The sequence below is a fragment of the Pseudophryne corroboree genome, chromosome 9, assembly GCF_028390025.1.
Source record: "Pseudophryne corroboree isolate aPseCor3 chromosome 9, aPseCor3.hap2, whole genome shotgun sequence".
In the NCBI taxonomy this organism is placed as follows: Eukaryota; Metazoa; Chordata; class Amphibia; order Anura; family Myobatrachidae; genus Pseudophryne; species Pseudophryne corroboree.
In genome coordinates, this window is record NC_086452.1 from 426,661,336 (window position 1) to 426,679,197 (window position 17,862).

General features: G+C 47.5%; 1 protein-coding gene and 1 long non-coding RNA gene across 2 annotated transcripts in view; one reads left to right on the forward strand and one right to left on the reverse strand.

Moving 5' to 3' along the window:
* Positions 1-17,862, forward strand: part of CAMK1 (calcium/calmodulin dependent protein kinase I) — a 235,726-nt gene that overhangs the window by 195,398 nt on the left and 22,466 nt on the right. The window contains exons 4-9 of the mRNA XM_063940983.1: positions 4,640-4,714; positions 6,756-6,894; positions 14,659-14,785; positions 14,933-15,008; positions 15,401-15,513; positions 16,294-16,372. Coding sequence (XP_063797053.1) covers positions 4,640-4,714; positions 6,756-6,894; positions 14,659-14,785; positions 14,933-15,008; positions 15,401-15,513; positions 16,294-16,372 — 609 coding nt within the window. The remainder of the gene's footprint in view (positions 1-4,639; positions 4,715-6,755; positions 6,895-14,658; positions 14,786-14,932; positions 15,009-15,400; positions 15,514-16,293; positions 16,373-17,862) is intronic.
* Positions 1-17,862, reverse strand: part of LOC134958404 (uncharacterized) — a 182,667-nt gene that overhangs the window by 162,467 nt on the left and 2,338 nt on the right. The window contains exon 2 of the long non-coding RNA XR_010186989.1: positions 3,302-3,387. This is a non-coding gene — a long non-coding RNA (uncharacterized LOC134958404). The remainder of the gene's footprint in view (positions 1-3,301; positions 3,388-17,862) is intronic.

Consider the following 17,862-nt stretch of genomic DNA (forward strand, 5'->3'; position numbering starts at 1 on the left):
CTGATGTTGTTAAAAAGTGGGAGCGTTTAGGAATAACAGCAACTCAGCCATGAAGCAGAGGACGACGTAAAATCACAGAGTGGGGTCAACAACTGCTAAGGAGCATGGTGTGTAAGTTGCCAGTGCTCTGCTGATCCCATAGCTGAAGAGTTCCAAACTTCCACTGGCATTAATGTAAGCATAAAAACTGTGTGGCAGGAGCTTAATGCAATGGGTTTCCATGGCCGAGCAGCTGCATGCAAGCCTCACATCACCAAGTCCAATGCCTAGCTTCTGATGGAGGGGAGTAAAGCACACAACACTGGACTGTGGAGCAGTGGAAACGTGTTCTGTGGAGTGATGAATCACGCTTTTCTGTTTGGCAGTCAGATTGGTGAGTCTGGGTTTGGCGGATGCCGGGAGAACGTTACCTGCCTGACTGCATTATGCCAACTGTGTAGTTTGGTGGAGGAGGGCTAATGGTATGGGGCTGTTTTTCAGGGTTTGGGCTAGGCCTCTCTATCTCCAGTGAAGGCAATCTTAATGCTTCATCATACTAAGACATTTTGGACAATGCTATGCTTCCAACTTTGTGGCAACAGTTTGGGGAAGGCCCTTTTTTATTACAGCATAACTGTGCCCCCGTGCACAAAGCAAGGACTATAAAGACAAGGGGGCAGATGTATTAACCTGGAGAAGGCATAAGGAAGTGATAAACCAGTGGTATGTGTAAGGTGATAAAGGAACCAGCCAATCAGATCCTAACTGTTAATTTACATATTGGAGCTGATTGGCTGGTGCCTTTATCATCTTGCACATATCACTGGTTTATCACTTCCTTATGCCTTCTCCAGGTTAATACATCTGTCCCAAGGTTTGATGTCGGTGTGGAAGAACCTGACTGGCCCACACAAAGCCCTGACCTCAACCCCATCGAGCACCTTTGGGGTGAACTGGAATGGAGATTGCGAGCCATGCCTTCTCATCCAACACCAGTGCCTGACCTCATAAATGTTCTACGGAATGAATGGGCACAAATTCCCATAGAAAAACTCCAAAATACTGTGGAAAGCCTTCCAAGAAGAGTGGCAGTTGTTATGAAAAGGGGGATCAACTCCATATTACAGTATATGTATTTAATCACAATGTCATTACTGTCCCTGTTGTTGTAATGGTGTATATATATGTGTGTGTGTATATATATATATGTGTGTGTGTGTGTGTATATATATATATATATATATATATTTATTAATAGGTCACTGTGCGGCCAGCCTGTAATCCAGAGCCAATGCTAAAATACCCACTAAAACCCAGAAATCTCAAATCCTAGATGCTAAGAATAGCGGTGACATCTGTGCCACATCTTTTTGTAAGGCGAGCTTTAATCTGCCTCCCTCGCTCTGCGCCCCCCATCCTGTTATCTCTTCCGGAATTTTTCTGCATTTCACTTGTCTAAACCTGATGATGATTAAGAAATCCCTCATTTGCCAAAGCAGCAGTAATGGCTCAAAGGACGGCGTGATTCCCTCTAATGCACTGAGCTCTGTAGTCTGCTGGGATTTGCAGGGATTGGCCCTTCTCTACCTCTTAGCTGGTGGTCTGCCTGTGTCTGTTTTCTCTCTCTCCGTCTCGTTTATCTCTTTATTTGTCTCTCTCTTTCTCTCTCTTTCTGTCCAAAACAACCAATAACCGTCTAACTATCATATATTTAGCACATTATTAGAAATAAAGCTCGTTCCTTTGGGCATCCTCTCCACTTTATCTGTATCCAAGGCTTGATACATCTCTCCTTGGTTATTATTTGCAGCACAGACAGGATCCATCTCTGGAGTGTATTCTGCAAGGGGTAAATGTGCTTGTTTGTCAGTTTGGTTCATTGCCCTACCCTCAGCTAAATGGGTGGCTTCACAGGGGGAACATTTGGAAATACATCTTCCCACCTTTGTCTAATTTAAATATTCCAGCAAAATAAAAATCAACTTTTTGCATGTGGGCGACATATGAGGCGTAAGGTGGTGCAAATTCGCGCACCCCTGCAGTCAACACCGTACACGCGTTTCACCAGATAAATGCATGCCAGGTAAAGATATTACATCAAAGAATAGCATTTGTAGAGTTGGTATTGTGAGCCTGACGTTTGGGATCCCGATCTCCAGATTGCTAGGGGGTAGGGGGAGCTAGCGCAATGAAGCCCCTTGCGGGGTGAAGCCCCATTTATAAGTGACCCTTGTTGATGCTTGTGGGCTCTGAGAGAAGAACCCCTCTATGTCTGACCCTCCTAACCAAAGAGGGCAACAGTCTCCAGACTTCACTTTGCCAAAAGTTTAGGGGGATCCCTTTACCCTGAGGCTTCACCCATTGTCTTCAGTTTTCCCCCTTGAACAAGGAATTCGGAGGTTCAGATGGGTGGGCACTGGCTTTTGAGCATATGCAAAGCAAGATCGCACAAGATGCGCTATGCAAACTGGCATTCTATTCACATGGAAGCTGCCTCTATGGGTTTATATCCTTTGAGTAGTTTGTTGAAGAATTCCCTGGAATCCTGGACTTCTGCATAGAGGGCTGATGTCTCGTTGGGACGGGTTTGTTGAAGAATTCCCTGGAATCCTGGACTTCTGCATAGAGGGCTGATGTCTCGTTGGAACTGGTTTGTCGAAGAATTCCCTGGAATCCTGGACTTCTGCATAGAGGGCTGATGTCTCGTTGGGACTGGTTTGTCGAAGAATTCCCTGGAATCCTGGACTTCTGCATAGAGGGCTGATGTCTCGTTGGGACGGGTTTGTTGAAGAATTCCCTGGAATCCTGGACTTCTGCATAGAGGGCTGATGTCTCGTTGGGACGGGTTTGTTGAAGAATTCCCTGGAATCCTGGACTTCTGCATAGAGGGCTGATGTCTCGTTTGGACGGGATAAACATTGACTTGTGTGTGTAAAATAATAGGACTAGTTTCCACACACATGAATCCCTGCGATACTCCCCCACAGCTGGTGCCTCTTATTGCCGTTCTCCTGGTCTGGCATCAGGTGGGCAGTGTAAGCTGTAACCCTGACTCCTGTGTTTTGTCTCCCACAGCTACGATATATATTTATTTTATTTTTTTATTTTTTTCACTTTAAACCTTTTTATGTAAAAATGTATTTTCCAAGTTTCTCATCCGTGGGTTGCAGAGAAAGAGAAAAGACAAAACATGACATGTAACTACATGACTCAGACATGCAGGGGGGCATTCATCAGAACACTCGGCAGTATTAAAGGAGCATACTTTCCCATTGTTCAAGTGTTTGTGCAGAACAGTCACTTATCTCTTGTAATAATTTACCTCCCAGGATCCTGTGCCCTCACCATCAGTCCTCCAAGCTAGTCGTCCGGCTGTCTTCTTACCAGAACTTGACTTGCATAAAGTATCTGTGACCAAATCAAGTAATGCTTAGTTCTGTTCATGCCAACATAATGTATCATTTAGGTTTATTTTGAAATGAAGCAGGAATGGTTATAATTACCTGCCCGCTGCACAAGAGGACAGCAGATAGTCATTAGTCAGCCTGTCTATTCACTATAAATCACAGGATGAATATTGATAAGTCAGAGTATCTGCAAAGTCGTCAGTGCTCTGGATAATGGATAGCTAGAAGCTGTTGGTATGTCATTGTCATATGTGCAACCATTAACAAGTGAATCATTATAAGATGTATTCATAAACACAATTGGAAGATTACCACTATTAGTCCGACTGGGCAGAAGCTGGGATTTCCCACTCTGTGTCCCAATGTAAAATTGTTCTGTCCCTTTAAACTAGTGTGGCTAAGTGATTGTGTCCGCAGGGTACGAAACTGCGGATCTGCATGCAGAGCCACCGAAGGCAGCCTGGAGATCCACCTGAGAGCCACCGGAGCATACTTAGTCCACCTGTGTGATGTCAGATTTGTGTGTGGGGCTCTGTCTTTAGTGCAATATTGCCGTGCAGTTTGGCATGCGTTGTCCTTTCTACCTTTTTAGCTTTTTAAAGTTTTTAAGCTTTTATAGTGCAACTGGAGGATCTATAAAAATTGATCTTTGCATACTGTGTAGGGCAAAAAGCTAAAATGATCATGCATAGCATATCCATTATCCATAGGGTCACATCACTACCCTGGTCTCTGTGTATAAAATAAACCAATCAGCATTCTGTGGACAGCATTTGATAGCTAGGTGACTACAGGCCAATCACAGCCGCTCTGGCTTTGAGAACTATCCCAGAATGATGACATATAGAGAAGCACACCTACCCTCTTAAGTATTTTCTAAAGAACAGACCAGTTGGACAGATTTAGTTATGCATAGACACATTAGATGTTTACATTATTTATATTCTATAAAGTAGCTCATTTATGCCTCATATAGAAGTGCACAGTTACAGGGGGCATCTGTATTGATATAGGTTAATGTTCCCTCTATTCAGGTTTGTAAATCTTAAGCCAAGCACTTTCTCCTGATGCGGTCTATTTGTATGGGTGTGAACATCATTATGTAATTGTTGTGCTGATTTACGTATGGTAATTATTCAAAGGACCATTAACTGTACCAGTTTATAAACTGTGTTGACCTTCTCCAATTTTTACCATTACATATATAAATCCATGGCTTTTCTCACTTTTTTATTTTATTTTTTTAACTCTAGGATTAAACATGCAAACATCGTGTCTCTGGAAGATATATATGAAAACCGCAGTCACCTCTACCTTATCATGCAACTGTAAGTTTTATATAGACAATGAAAAGCGAAAAACTTAAACTCTTTGTTGTCTGTTGCTGCCCCCTGCTGCTAATAAACGCTTACTGCAAAGTGCTTTTTATGGATAGGTGTTTTTAAACATCTTTGTAACGGGTCTGGGACTCAGGGTCGACAACAAAAAGGTCGACACACCTTAGGTCGACGTTAATTGGTCGACATGGACAAAAGGTCGACGGGAACAAGGTCGACGTGGAAAAAGGTCGACATGAGTTTTTTATGTTTTTTTGGTGTCGTTTTCTTCGTAGAGTGACCGGGAACCCCAATTAGTGCACCGCGTCCCCTCGCATGGTGCCTTTGCTCCGCTACCGCTTCGCTCGGCACACTTTACCGTTCCAATCGTAGTCCACGTGGATCGTTAAGTATGAAAAGGTTCGAAAAAAGAAAAAAAACATAAAAAACTCATGTCGGTTGAAAAGTCTCCTGAGTGCCGCCAGATCTTCTTCATTATGTTTGGATGTTTTCATCTCATGGAGGGCACCGGAGCAGATGTTACACCAGCAAGGGGAGTGCCGGCTGCTTTGTTGCTTTATATATATATATATATATATATATATATATATATATATATATATATATTTGTGCTAATCAAAATCTAATTGAACACGAACATTTATTTTATGGAACTGATGTGTTTTGATTGCATTAGGTGTTTTGTACTTATACAACATGCACATTGTTTTGTCCTGTTTGCCGGTCTTACAAAGTTTAATTAGCTGGATGTGGTAATTTATGATCATAATCATTTGTGACATTAGCAAGAAATTGAGACTTTGGCTGTTGCTAAACAAATGCATATAATAATGTATCATGTAGCTGTCCTACCACTATAATTATCTTTTATTTATAAAGGCGCCACACGGGTTCCTAAGCACCGTACATAGTGGATGGAACATACAACCAAGTTACTTAGTGCATTGGAGAACAGACAGGACAGTTTTAGACTAGCGCAGACTTTACAGATACACAAATGTACATGGTAGCATAATTTAAAATCCGTAGAATACAAAATTACGTAGAGTCCACAAAGGAGGGAGGTTCCCTGATCAGAAGAGCTTACATTCTACATGGGCTGTGGACGACACATAAAGGAATAGTTGAACAGCTCCTGCAGCATTAGGAGGTGGGGTGGTAGGCTTGGGTATAGAGATGAGCTTTGCGGTTTGAGGGGCTGGGTGAGTGTCCGACAGAGTTTGGGAGTGAGAGGAGGCAGTCCTTGACAGAGAAAAGTTGGCATCAGGGAGTGTGTGTGGGGGAATGAGGCAGGAAATGTAGCGATGGTAAGAATTGAGGACTAGCTGCATGTCTTGTTGTTATATCAGCCTCATGGGCTAAATGTAATGTTTGTCTTGCTTCGACATTTAGGGGGAGATGTATCAAAGCTTGAAGATGGATAAAGCACCAAACAGCTCCTAACTGTCATTTTTCAATCACAGCCTGTAAAATGACTGCAGCTAATTGCTTGGTACTTTATCTCTCTCCACTTTATCTCTCTCCAAGGCTTGATACATCTCACCCTTAGCATATGTGTAAGGTACTGGCACTGAAAACGGTGCGTCTTATTTGGTGATGCAGCCATAACCGGTCATGGATCACTGTAGTTGGCCATACCTAAAATCACCTTAGGGCATGACTCCATCCCGTAATAAATGCCCAATTTATCATTAGTTTCTGATGAATCAGTGTCCTGTCAGCCATGTTTAATCCTCGCTCTGCTCCATCTGCTTGTTCTGCTGCTCCAACAGTATAATAAAGAGGTCACAGTCTGGCCGAGGGGATAATGCTGCTAATTCAGTTCACTGAATCCGGATTCACCTTGTACCAATGCTGCTCAATGATGTGTCGCTGCTGCAGACCGTATAAATAGGCTGATGCCCAGTACGCTTCATCGCAGGACAGCTTGTCCTATATGTAGCAGTGCCTTCCATCCTCTGTCTTTGTATGGGTACAGTATGTGTAAAGCGCTATTTCTATGCATGGATAGTTATTTGCGGACTTGTTACAGGGTGTCTGGGGGCGAGCTGTTTGACAGGATTGTGGAGAAAGGCTTTTACACAGAGAAAGACGCCAGCCAGCTTATCAAGCAGATCCTGGATGCTGTGAAGTATCTTCACGATATGGGGATTGTGCATCGGGATTTAAAGGTACAGTACAAAACAATTGTGGTCTGACAGCCACATTCATTGTGAAAATGTATTACTCTAGCATCTGTGTAATTGCATCCTCTTGCTGCGCCAATTTCATATGCGGGCAATTCTTGCCCCTCAGTCGCTATCCTTTTAGCTGCTACCCGCAGTGTAGTTGCACGACCACCATGCAGCTGGCTGGGACAGTGTCGGCTACCTGCATAAAAGCAGCTCAGATGGTAGGGAGTGGGGGGAGGGTGGGGGTAATGACTTCCTAATTGGATTGGACATCGATTTCCCCACTGACATCATTTTCCATTTCTTATTGCCAATGGGCATCTGCCATCTGCTAATGAGGGGCTGTGGGGGCACACGCTGAAGGTGCACATGAGTGTTGCAGTACCAAATTAGCAGGCGTTGCACAAAGATGAATGAAACGATTTAGAAGGTACAAAATAGAAAGCACAAATAATATAGGAAAATCACTACCAGGGAAAATACTGAGCAAGGAGCTGGAAAGCAGTGAAAAAAACCAGATGTGACTGGTGGGGGGTTTGTACAGCTACATGACTTCGTTTAAATCCAGTTCGGGAGCACACTAAGGGGGACATTTACTAAGCAGTGATAAGGGCGGAGAAGTGAGCCAGTGGAGAAGTTGCCCATGGCAACCAATCAGCACTAAAGTAACATGTATAATTTGCATACTATAAAATTATACAGAGCTGCTGATTGGTTGATGGGGCAACTTCTCCACTGGCTCACTTCTCCGCTCTTATCACTGCTTAGTAAATTGTTACATCATGTGTCTACTTCTGCATAATTGCACTAAGATTATTATTATTTACTAGGTGATTCATCGCGCCCTACGGGTGCTCTTCACACCGTCGTAAGGGGCTACGCCCCCTTAACCGTTGCACACCCTTGTGGCATGCAATATTTTTATTATATGGAGTATTACATCCAATCATAATTGTGTGAGTGGTTAAATATTGCACGGACAAAGGGGCGTGCAATGGTTAAGGGGTGGAAGCCCTTTGCAATGGCGTGAACAGCGCACGCAGGGCCTGATGAATCACCTAGTAGGTGCTTTGGCTGGGGGAGTGGCGAGTGCGGGGAAGACTCAGATGGGATCCGGGGGTGCCGCAGGAAGGGGAGGGGCAGTTGCGGTGGTGCCGCAGGTGGGGGAGGGGCTGGTGCGGTGGTGCCGCAGGTGGGGGTCCGGAGCCACCGCGGGTGGGGGAGGAGCAGTTGCGGGGGTGCCCCGAGTAGGGCGAATGTGGTGGTGCGGCGGGAGGGGCGGGTGCGGGGTTGCTGCGGGTGGGGGAGGTGGTCTGGAGCTACCGTGGGTGCTGGAGGGGGAGTGTGGGGGTGCCGCGGATGGGGTCCGGAGGTAATGCGAGTGGGGGAGGGGAGGGTAATGCTTCTCCTCCTGGAAGCAGCTAAGCTGCTGTCCTCCCTTTGGCAGTGGCTCTCCCGGAGACTCGCATAGCAGTCAGTCACTATTGTTAGCGCCGGTGTCCCAACGTGCCGCATTACAGGGAAGAAGATGCACTCAATAAACTACAGCTCCCAGCAGGCCTAAGGGCCGGAATGCTTCGGCACTAAGGGCTGCTGGGAGCTGTAGTTTATTTAGTGGCACTGGTACAGGGGGCATTATGTGTGTAAGCGGCACTGGTACAGGGGGCATTATGTGTGTAAGCGGCACTGGTACAGGGGGCATTATGTGTGTAAGCGGCACTGGTACAGGGGGCATTATGTGTGTAAGCGGCACTGGTACAGGGGGCATTACGTGTGTAAGCGTCACTGGTACAGGGGGCGTTATGTGTGTAAGCATCACTGGTACAGGGAGCGTTACGTGTGTAAGCGTCACTGGTACAGGGGGCGTTACGTGTGTAAACATCACTGGTACAGAGGGCGTTATGTGTCTAAGCGGCACAGGTACAGAGGGCATTACGTGTCTAAGCGTCACTGGTACAGAGGGCATTACGTGTGTAAGCGTCACTGCTACAGGGGGGCGTTACGTGTGTAAGCGTCACTGGTACAGGGGGGGGGTTGCGTGTGTAAGCGTCACTGGTACAGGGGGCGTTACGTGTATACGCATCACTGGTACAGGGGGTGTTACGTGTCTAATCGTCACTGCTACAGGGGGTGTTTCTTCTGTAAGCATCACTGGTACAGGGGGGGGGGGGGGCGTTACATGTGTAAGCGGCACTGGTACAGGGGGCGTTACGTGTGTAAGCATCAATGGTACACGGGGCGTTACATGTGTAAGCGTCACTGCTACAGGGGGCGTTACGTGTGTAAGCGTCACTGGTACAGGGGGCATTACATGTGTAAGCGTCACTGGTACAGGGGGCATTACGTGTGTAAGCGTCACTGGTACAGGGGGTGTTACGTGTGTAATCGTCACTGGTACTGGGGGCGTTACGTGTGTAAGCGTCACTGCTACAGGGGGCGTTACATGTGTAAGCGTCACTGGTACAGGGGGCATTACATGTGTAAGCGTCACTGGTACAGGGGGCATGACATGTGTAAGCGTCACTGGTACAGGGGGCATTACATGTTTAAGTGTCTCTACTACAGGGGTCATTATGTGCGCTGTGCCTTTGTAAAGTATGCGAGGGTGCAAATGTATAGTTTGCAGGGGGGCGCCGAACACCCTAGCACCGGCCCTGACTGCACACCCACTGCACTGCACAGCACAGCACTGTCACCTTTTACATTGATTCAGCGTCCAGACATTACCCTCCGCGATATCACCCTCTCTATCTGCTACATTAGCCATCTCGGGGCTTCCAGGCTGGCAGCCCAGGTGCTGTGTTGTGGAGTCAGGGCCTCTGGGTACGGCTGTGGTGGGGAGGCCGTTCTGTAACATCACGCGCAGAGAGGCTCCGGGGCTCAGAGAGTATGCGGCGCAGGGAGGGCTATGAAAGCCTTCCGCTGCACCGCTTTCATACACATCTATGACGGTGGCCGTAAGCAGCTTTTGTTCCACCTGCGCCGGGGCTAGGGAGTGGGGATTGTTGATGCCGGAGGGGGCAGGTGGACTGGCAGTAAAAGGATGCTGCAGTAAAAGGATGTTTTTTTCCCTATCCACAGCGCATAGACTTGCTTCTTACCCTCCAACTGCACCTTTTTGGCAGGTACAGGACTTTTTTTTATGGTCTGTACCGATTTTTGACTCCCCAAGTTTCCATTGAAAGTATAGGAAAAGGGGCGGGGCCAAGTGGGTGTACCCGTGGCCACGCCCCCTTTTCGAATGTGTATCTATGTTTATGTGTAAAGTGTTGGAGGGTGTGATGCTGCAGATGCAGTGGGACTATTTTGGGGTGTGGACCTGGAACTGCAGCTCCATCAGTCCCATTGCTAATCCTGCTCTGTGAAAACACAGCAGGCAAAGGGCAGAGCCTCCCATTGGATGTAACCTGTGTGGGAGGGCATTTCTCGCCCAATCAGCTGTGGACTGGGTGTGATCGACCTGCCACTAACCCAATGAGAGATGCGTTATACACACAGGCACAAAGTCACAGAGCTGGGCTATTATATAGGAGATGATCCTATTTATATGGCGCCACAAGGGGTCTGCAGCGCCGTATAAAGTACAGAAACAGTATGAACAAAACAAGAAAAAGTGACTTAAAGTACAGAACATGGACATGGTTTATAAACATTGCTGCATCAGCAGTCATAGCACCCATATAAGCTGCAGGGTGACGGCAACCAAGGTTAGGCGCCGTTGTAGGCACCACTGAGATGATGTCAAGTGAGGGAAGGAAAAGCACATCAGGGAAGAGGGCCCTGCTCGTGAGAGCGATCAGTCTAAATGGGAGGGGCAGACAGACTGGTGACACAGAGGGGAGAGACAGCAAGCAAGGAGCATGCAATGGTGGGTTTTTGTAGAATGTGCAGGGAAGTGCATGGAAGTCAGTACTAGATAAATGATAGCCAGAATCTCCCACTTAAGTCTTGTCCTATAGTCCAGATACATCCAGACGCACTTGTGAAGAAATGCAGATTTCTAGGTGCCCTTCAGTCAGTAAAATAAGAACTGTCAATCACAGACAGGTGACAAATAATTATAAATATAATGCTAATATACCCTTATACCCTCTTATGTGCCACTTAAGCCATAAACACAGGCAAGGGTAGAACAGTGCACAGCCAAGACTTATCCCAAAGTTTTACTAAATGCCCAGGAACTAGCACAATCTTCCTAGGCCACCGATATACTCCCAGAAGGTCAGATTGGTGGCCTCTCTGGAGTATGCGCTGGTCCAGCATACCTGCAGATAAATCATCCAGTGCCACTGATATACTCCCGGAAGGTCACATTGGTGGCCTCTCTGGAGCATGCGCTTGGTCCAGCATACCTGCAGATAAATCATCCAGTGCCACCGATATACTCCTGGAAGGTCAGATTGGTGGCCTGTCTGGGGCATGCGTTGTCCAGCATACGTGCAGATAAATCATCCAGTGCCACCGATATACTCCCAGAAGGTCAGATTGGTGACCTCTCTGGAGCATGCGCTTGGTCCAGCATACCTGCAGATAAATCATCCAGTGCCACTGATATACTCCCGGAAGGTCACATTGGTGGCCTCTCTGGAGCATGCGCTTGGTCCAGCATACCTGCAGATAAATCATCCAGTGCCACCGATATACTCCTGGAAGGTCACATTGGTGGCCTCTCTGGAGCATGCGCTTGGTCCAGCATACCTGCAGATAAATCATCCAGTGCCACCGATATACTCCCGGAAGGTCACATTGGTGGCCTCTCTGGAGCATGCGCTTGGTCCAGCATACCTGCAGATAAATCATCCAGTGCCACCGATATACTCCTGGAAGGTCAGATTGGTGGCCTGTCTGGGGCATGCGTTGTCCAGCATACGTGCAGATAAATCATCCAGTGCCACCGATATACTCCCAGAAGGTCAGATTGGTGACCTCTCTGGAGCATGCGCTTTGTCCAGCATACCTGCAGATAAATCATCCAGTGCCACCGATATACTCCCGGAAGGTCACATTGGTGGCCTCTCTGGAGCATGCGCTTGGTCCAGCATACCTGCAGATAAATCATCCAGTGCCACCGATATACTCCTGGAAGGTCAGATTGGTGGCCTGTCTGGGGCATGCGTTGTCCAGCATACGTGCAGATAAATCATCCAGTGCCACCGATATACTCCCAGAAGGTCAGATTGGTGACCTCTCTGGAGCATGCGCTTTGTCCAGCATACCTGCAGATAAATCATCCAGTGCCACCGATATACTCCCAGAAGGTCAGATTGGTGGACTGTCTGGGGCATGCGCTTTGTCCAGCATACCTGCAGATAAATCATCCGGTGCCACCGATATACTCCCAGAAGGTCAGATTGGTGACCTCTCTGGAGCATGCGCTTTGTCCAGCATACCTGCAGATAAATCATCCAGTGCCACCGATATACTCCCAGAAGGTCAGATTGGTGGCCTCTCTGGAGCATGCGCTTTGTCCAGCATACCTGCAGATAAATCATCCAGTGCCACCGATATACTCCTGGAAGGTCAGATTGGTGGCCTCTCTGGAGCATGCGCTTTGTCCAGCATACCTGCAGATAAATCATCCAGTGCCACCGATATACTCCCGGAAGGTCACATTGGTGGCCTCTCTGGAGCATGCGCTTGGTCCAGCATACCTGCAGATAAATCATCCAGTGCCACCGATATACTCCCAGAAGGTCACACTGGTGGCCTCTCCAGAGCAGCATTTGTGTAGCTCAGCACACGTGTACATAAATTATCCAGAGCCACCGATATACTCCTGGATGGTCTGATTGGTGGCCTCTCCAGAGCATACGTGGAGCCAGCATACATTCATAATCATCCAGGGCTGCATAAATGTGTCTCATAAATAGGCCTTAGTGACCCCAACCAGTCACAGAACCTGTCCTGCGTGACAGCAAGTAGAGAGATGAGTTTGTAGGCTTGTGCTTAACTGGTTAAACTGAAACCGCTCTAGTTCTGCAATCAGATGTTTCTGCATTATCTGTTTTCAGTGTTAGGCTTGGAGCAGTCTTTCGTGGGATGTGACTGTGCAGATCCCTCATGATGTATGGATTAGATGTAAAGCCTTGCTCCAATGCTCTGTAATTAGGAAAGCGCTGGGAGCTGGGATACCTCTTGTGAGATGGACTAGTCAATCGTAGAGACAGTGCTCATAGTTATTCATAGGGCAGATCTGTGACCTCTGCTTCCCACGTGCACCCGCCAGTGTCATAGACTTCATAACCGTGACCACTGCTGCTGTCTAATGTGGATTTCGTTGTTTCCAGAACAATCCCATCCCAAGAGCTCTATTCCTAGTAGGGTAAATGTAAGATGAATGTCTGCCAGAGCATACAGTATGTGTAATAGAATCTGTTATTGTACAGTGAGGTCAGGCTGCAGGGGGAGGGGGGTTAGGGTTAGACTGCATTATGGGAGGTTAGGTTTAGACTATGGGGGGGGGGGGTTAGGGTTAGGCTGCACTGGGTGGAGGTTAGGGTTAGGCCTTAGGGAGGTTAGGGTTAGACTGTGTTGTGGGTGGTAAGGGTGAGGCTGCTGGTGGGAGGGTAAAGGTTAGGCTGTGGGGGGAGGTTAGGGTTACACTGTGGGTGGAAGGTTAGGGTTAGGCTGTGGGGAGAGGTTAGGAATACGCTGAGGGTGGCAAGGTTAAGGCTAGGCTGTGAGGGGAGGCTAGGGTTAGGCTGCACTGGGGGAGGATGGGGTTAGGCTGCACTGGGGGAGGTTGGAGTCAGGCTGCGCTGGAGGAGGTTAGTATTATGCACTATTAGGAGGGTTAAACTACAGGGGGAGGATTGTGCTGCAGGGAGGCCCTAGGGGGAGAGTTAGGGTCAGGCAGCGATGGGTGAGGCTAGGATTAGGCACTAGGAGGACTGTGGAGGAAGGTTAGAGTCAGCCTGCACTGAGGGAGTTTAGGGTCCGGTTTCGCTGGGTAAGGCTACGATTAGGCATTACCAGTACTGTGGGGGGAGGGTTAGGCACTATTGGGAGGGTTGTGCTTCAGGGAGGCCCGGCTGCACTTGGGGAAGCTAGGGTCAGACACTAGGGAGAGAGTTAGGGTCAGGCTGTGCTTGGGAAGGTTAGGGTTAGGCTTCGCTGGGTGAGGCAACGGTTAGGCACTAGGAAGACTGTGGAGGGAGGTTAGGGTCAGGCACTAGGGGGAGGGTTTAGATCAGGCTGCGCTGGGGGACGGTATGGTCAGGCTGCGCTGGGCGAGGCTAGGGTTAGGCACTAGAAGGACTGGAGGGGAGGGTTAGGCACTAGGGGGTGGGTTAGGGTCAGGATGCAGTGTGGGATGTTAGAGTCATGCTGTGGGGGGTGGGAGGATAGGGTTATGCACTAGGGAAAGGGTTAGGGGTATTGAATAGGGATAGGGGAGAAATACTTACTGAAACATCAGGGGGTCAGAGGTCTGAGCTCACATGACCGCCAGGACCTGAAAGACGCCACTACAGCCACCTCCAAGGATGATACGTAGACATCCGATTCCTAACATGTCAAGGTGGCATTCCTGGCTACGTGATAAATGACAGTATGACTGCCGACGTATCATACCCAAACTAAGGATCTGCTGTTAGGGTTCAGGGGAAACTTGTGCGCTATGGACTCTAGAAGCCTCTTCCAATCTTCCTATTCTTTAGCCCCTTTGGCCACATAACTGTTTTGGAGAAATTAAGCTGTGTGATCAAATAGATTTTTACCTGTGGCTCAGGAATAACTGAGTGCGATGTTCTGTGCTTTCTACAGCCGGAGAACCTATTGTACTACAGCCTGGACGAAGATTCCAAAATCATGATCAGCGATTTTGGACTGTCCAAGATTGAAGGCTCCGGGAGTGTGATGTCAACCGCGTGTGGGACTCCTGGCTATGTTGGTGAGTGTATCAGAGGTGGCCGTGTTCTAAAGATTTAGATTTGCACCTTTTGTTTTTTGTTTTGTATTTCCATTTTTATTTTGTGTAGTAATTAATTAACAAATCAGTTTGGTTTTTCCTTGTTATGTAATTGTTTTGGTCTCCCAGCTCCAGAAGTTTTGGCCCAGAAGCCATACAGTAAAGCCGTGGACTGCTGGTCTATTGGAGTTATCGCCTACATCCTGTAAGTTGCCGTCTACACTTACCTAAAGCTTTGACAGTATGTTCCCTTTAGTAAGGTGAAGTTGTTTTTTCCTTCAGGATGGTACCCAAGTGTCCCGGCTTTATTATCAGTCAATGTTTTTATTTAAAAAAAAAAAAGAAAAGAAAAAGAAATGATCTGTTTGTCTGGGATCTGAATTCAAATACTATATGTTTTCTTCTCCATCATTATAAGTTGAAAAGTATGTTAATATTTGCATTAACACTTCCGTGTAGATGGTGGAGTCCTACCTGTTGCCTTACCATACTAATAATAGTTATGCTTATTTATAACCTTATTGCACAGGGGGTTACTGTGAGACAGAGACGGGTCAGGCAAGGCTTGGTAATGTGATTTCATTGTTCGTCCTGCAGACTCTGTGGTTACCCGCCATTCTATGACGAAAATGATGCCAAACTCTTTGAGCAGATCCTGAAGGCAGAATACGAGTTTGATTCCCCGTACTGGGACGACATTTGTGACTCAGGTACTAGAATGCGCATTTCATCATCAATATTAGATAGCATCAGGAAAGGGTAGTGCTAGTAGTGTGTTAAACAGATTACGTTATTGCTAGATGTGGATTATTAATCTTTATCATATGCAGCTTTAACACATCTACTGAATATAATATTAGTAGGGTAACGTTCTATGAACCCTCACACAGTTCTCTTCCTCCTACATCTCTGTCCTCCTCTTCTTCCGCACACCCTGCCATGCCCAACGCCAACAACTGCTGTCTCTCCCCTCCCAACCGATTACTTCCTCCCACTCCCATCTCCAAGATTTTTCTGTGGCTGCTCCCTACCTCTGGAACTCTCTCCCCTCCCCATAAGACTTTCCACCTCTCCAAAGCTTCAAACAAGCTCTCAAGACCCATTTCATTAATAAACCCTTGCAGCTCTCATCCTAACCCACCACTCCTCGCTCACGGTCTCCCCTTTGTGTCACCCCTGTCTGTCTGCCCCTGCCCATTAGATTGTAAACTTTCACGAGCAGGGCCCTCTTCTCTCATGTGCTTTTCCCTCCCTTTTACCATCAACTTCTCCTCACTGCTATCAATGGCACCAAACCTCTGGGTTCAGCTGGTGGTACTTCTGTGGATATTAACATTTCATGTGCGGCAATGGTTATATAGCTGGCATCCCCTATTCTGCAGTGTTCGTACTGTAAGCCTTTTGCTTCGGTGTGGAGCAATATAAAGCATAATAATAATAATTACAATGCGTCATGTGTTTTACAGTTATTTTCTGATTTAAACCCTTAGCAAAAGATTTCATTCAGCATTTGATGGAGAAGGACCCTAGCAAACGATACACGTGTGACCAAGCCCTGCAGCATCCATGGTAAGGTCATTCAGCTGCATTCAGGGGACTATGTGTGTACAAATGGTAGGGATCAGGTCACTATCATTAAAGGAGCTATCCACTTGGGCTAACTGCTCCCCCACCAAGGACGCCAGTATCGAGTCATCCTCCCGTAGCTGCTGGCTGGTAAAGTTTGAATTTCTACACCGCTAACCAGTGGTGGTTCCAGAGGTGTGGCTGCAGCACAGTCCAAAATTCACACCCCCTATTTGAATTCTGGACTGCGCTGCAGCAACACCTCTGGAACCTGCCCCTGCTGCTAACACTTGTTCTTCGAGGGCACAAAGAGGACGGGTACAGCATCTAACTGCATAATGCAAAAGCGTTAGCAGCAAAAAACCTAATCCTTTTGCTAGCAGCGGCGAGAGAGGGATCAGTTGTAGACAAGTGCTGTGCTTTGTGATTTCAACTTTTTATCTTAAATATAGACATATTTGTACAATATCAGCATCACTTTAGGCACAGTTAAATGCTCCTGGTCGCCCCTTGAGTTCTTTGTAAAAGGTATTGGATCTCTTATTGCGGAGACTATTCTAAAGTTTCTGTGTTGTTGCTCCTAATGAAAGCGTTTTCTCCTGCAGTCTCTGTGACGATTGCTGCTACATAGTTTAATGCATGGGGTGTGCCGGGGACAGTGAGTCACAGGGGACATTTGTCAGTGTAGTTTAGTATATTTTAGGCATACAGCTCCGGATCGCAATAAAAAATGTCTTTCTGCAGCAGGTTACATTGGTTTCCACAGGGAAACATCGGGGTATAGTGGATCTTGATCCAGAGGCACCAACAGGCTAAAGCTTTAGGCTGTCCCAGGATGCATTGGGGCCTCCTCTATAACACCGCCTCCAGGCACTGTGAGCTCAGTTTCAGTTGGTGTATGCAGCACCAGGTCACCTAACAGGAAGGCTTCACTGGGCATCCCTGTAAAAGCTTTTTCTGACAGAAAATTTCTATAAAACTGGGCTGTGAGCGCTGTATGTCTGTGTGACATTCAGCGCTGTGGCTCTATCACCTCCCAAGCGGCATTGCATACTCCCGCGGCCTGTTCCCGGATACTTGCGGTGGAGACGCTCTGGCTTTAGGCACACGGCCGCAGTCGATCTCCTCGTTCGCGTGGCTGCTACGGGGAGGAGGTAAGAGGGTCCCCTAGGCGGGACCCACCATTAAATCGTGTTCCGTCCGTGACCTAGGGAGACTGGTCACAGTGCTGGTGTGGACACTGTCACAGAGCAGGAACCTCACTAAACCACCAGGGCAATAGAGCTCAGGTCGGGTGTACTAACGCCCCATTTAATAAGGCTCGCTAGTACCTGGGGTAAAAGTCCAGCTTAGGGGAGCTGGCGCTTGACCTGTAGCCTCTCCCCGGCCCAGGGCGACATCTACTGCAGATTTTCCCGCCCGGGAGCTGCCTCACACTCTCCCTCACTCCCTGACTGAGACGCTGGGCGCCATCTTATAAGCATAGTTGTGGC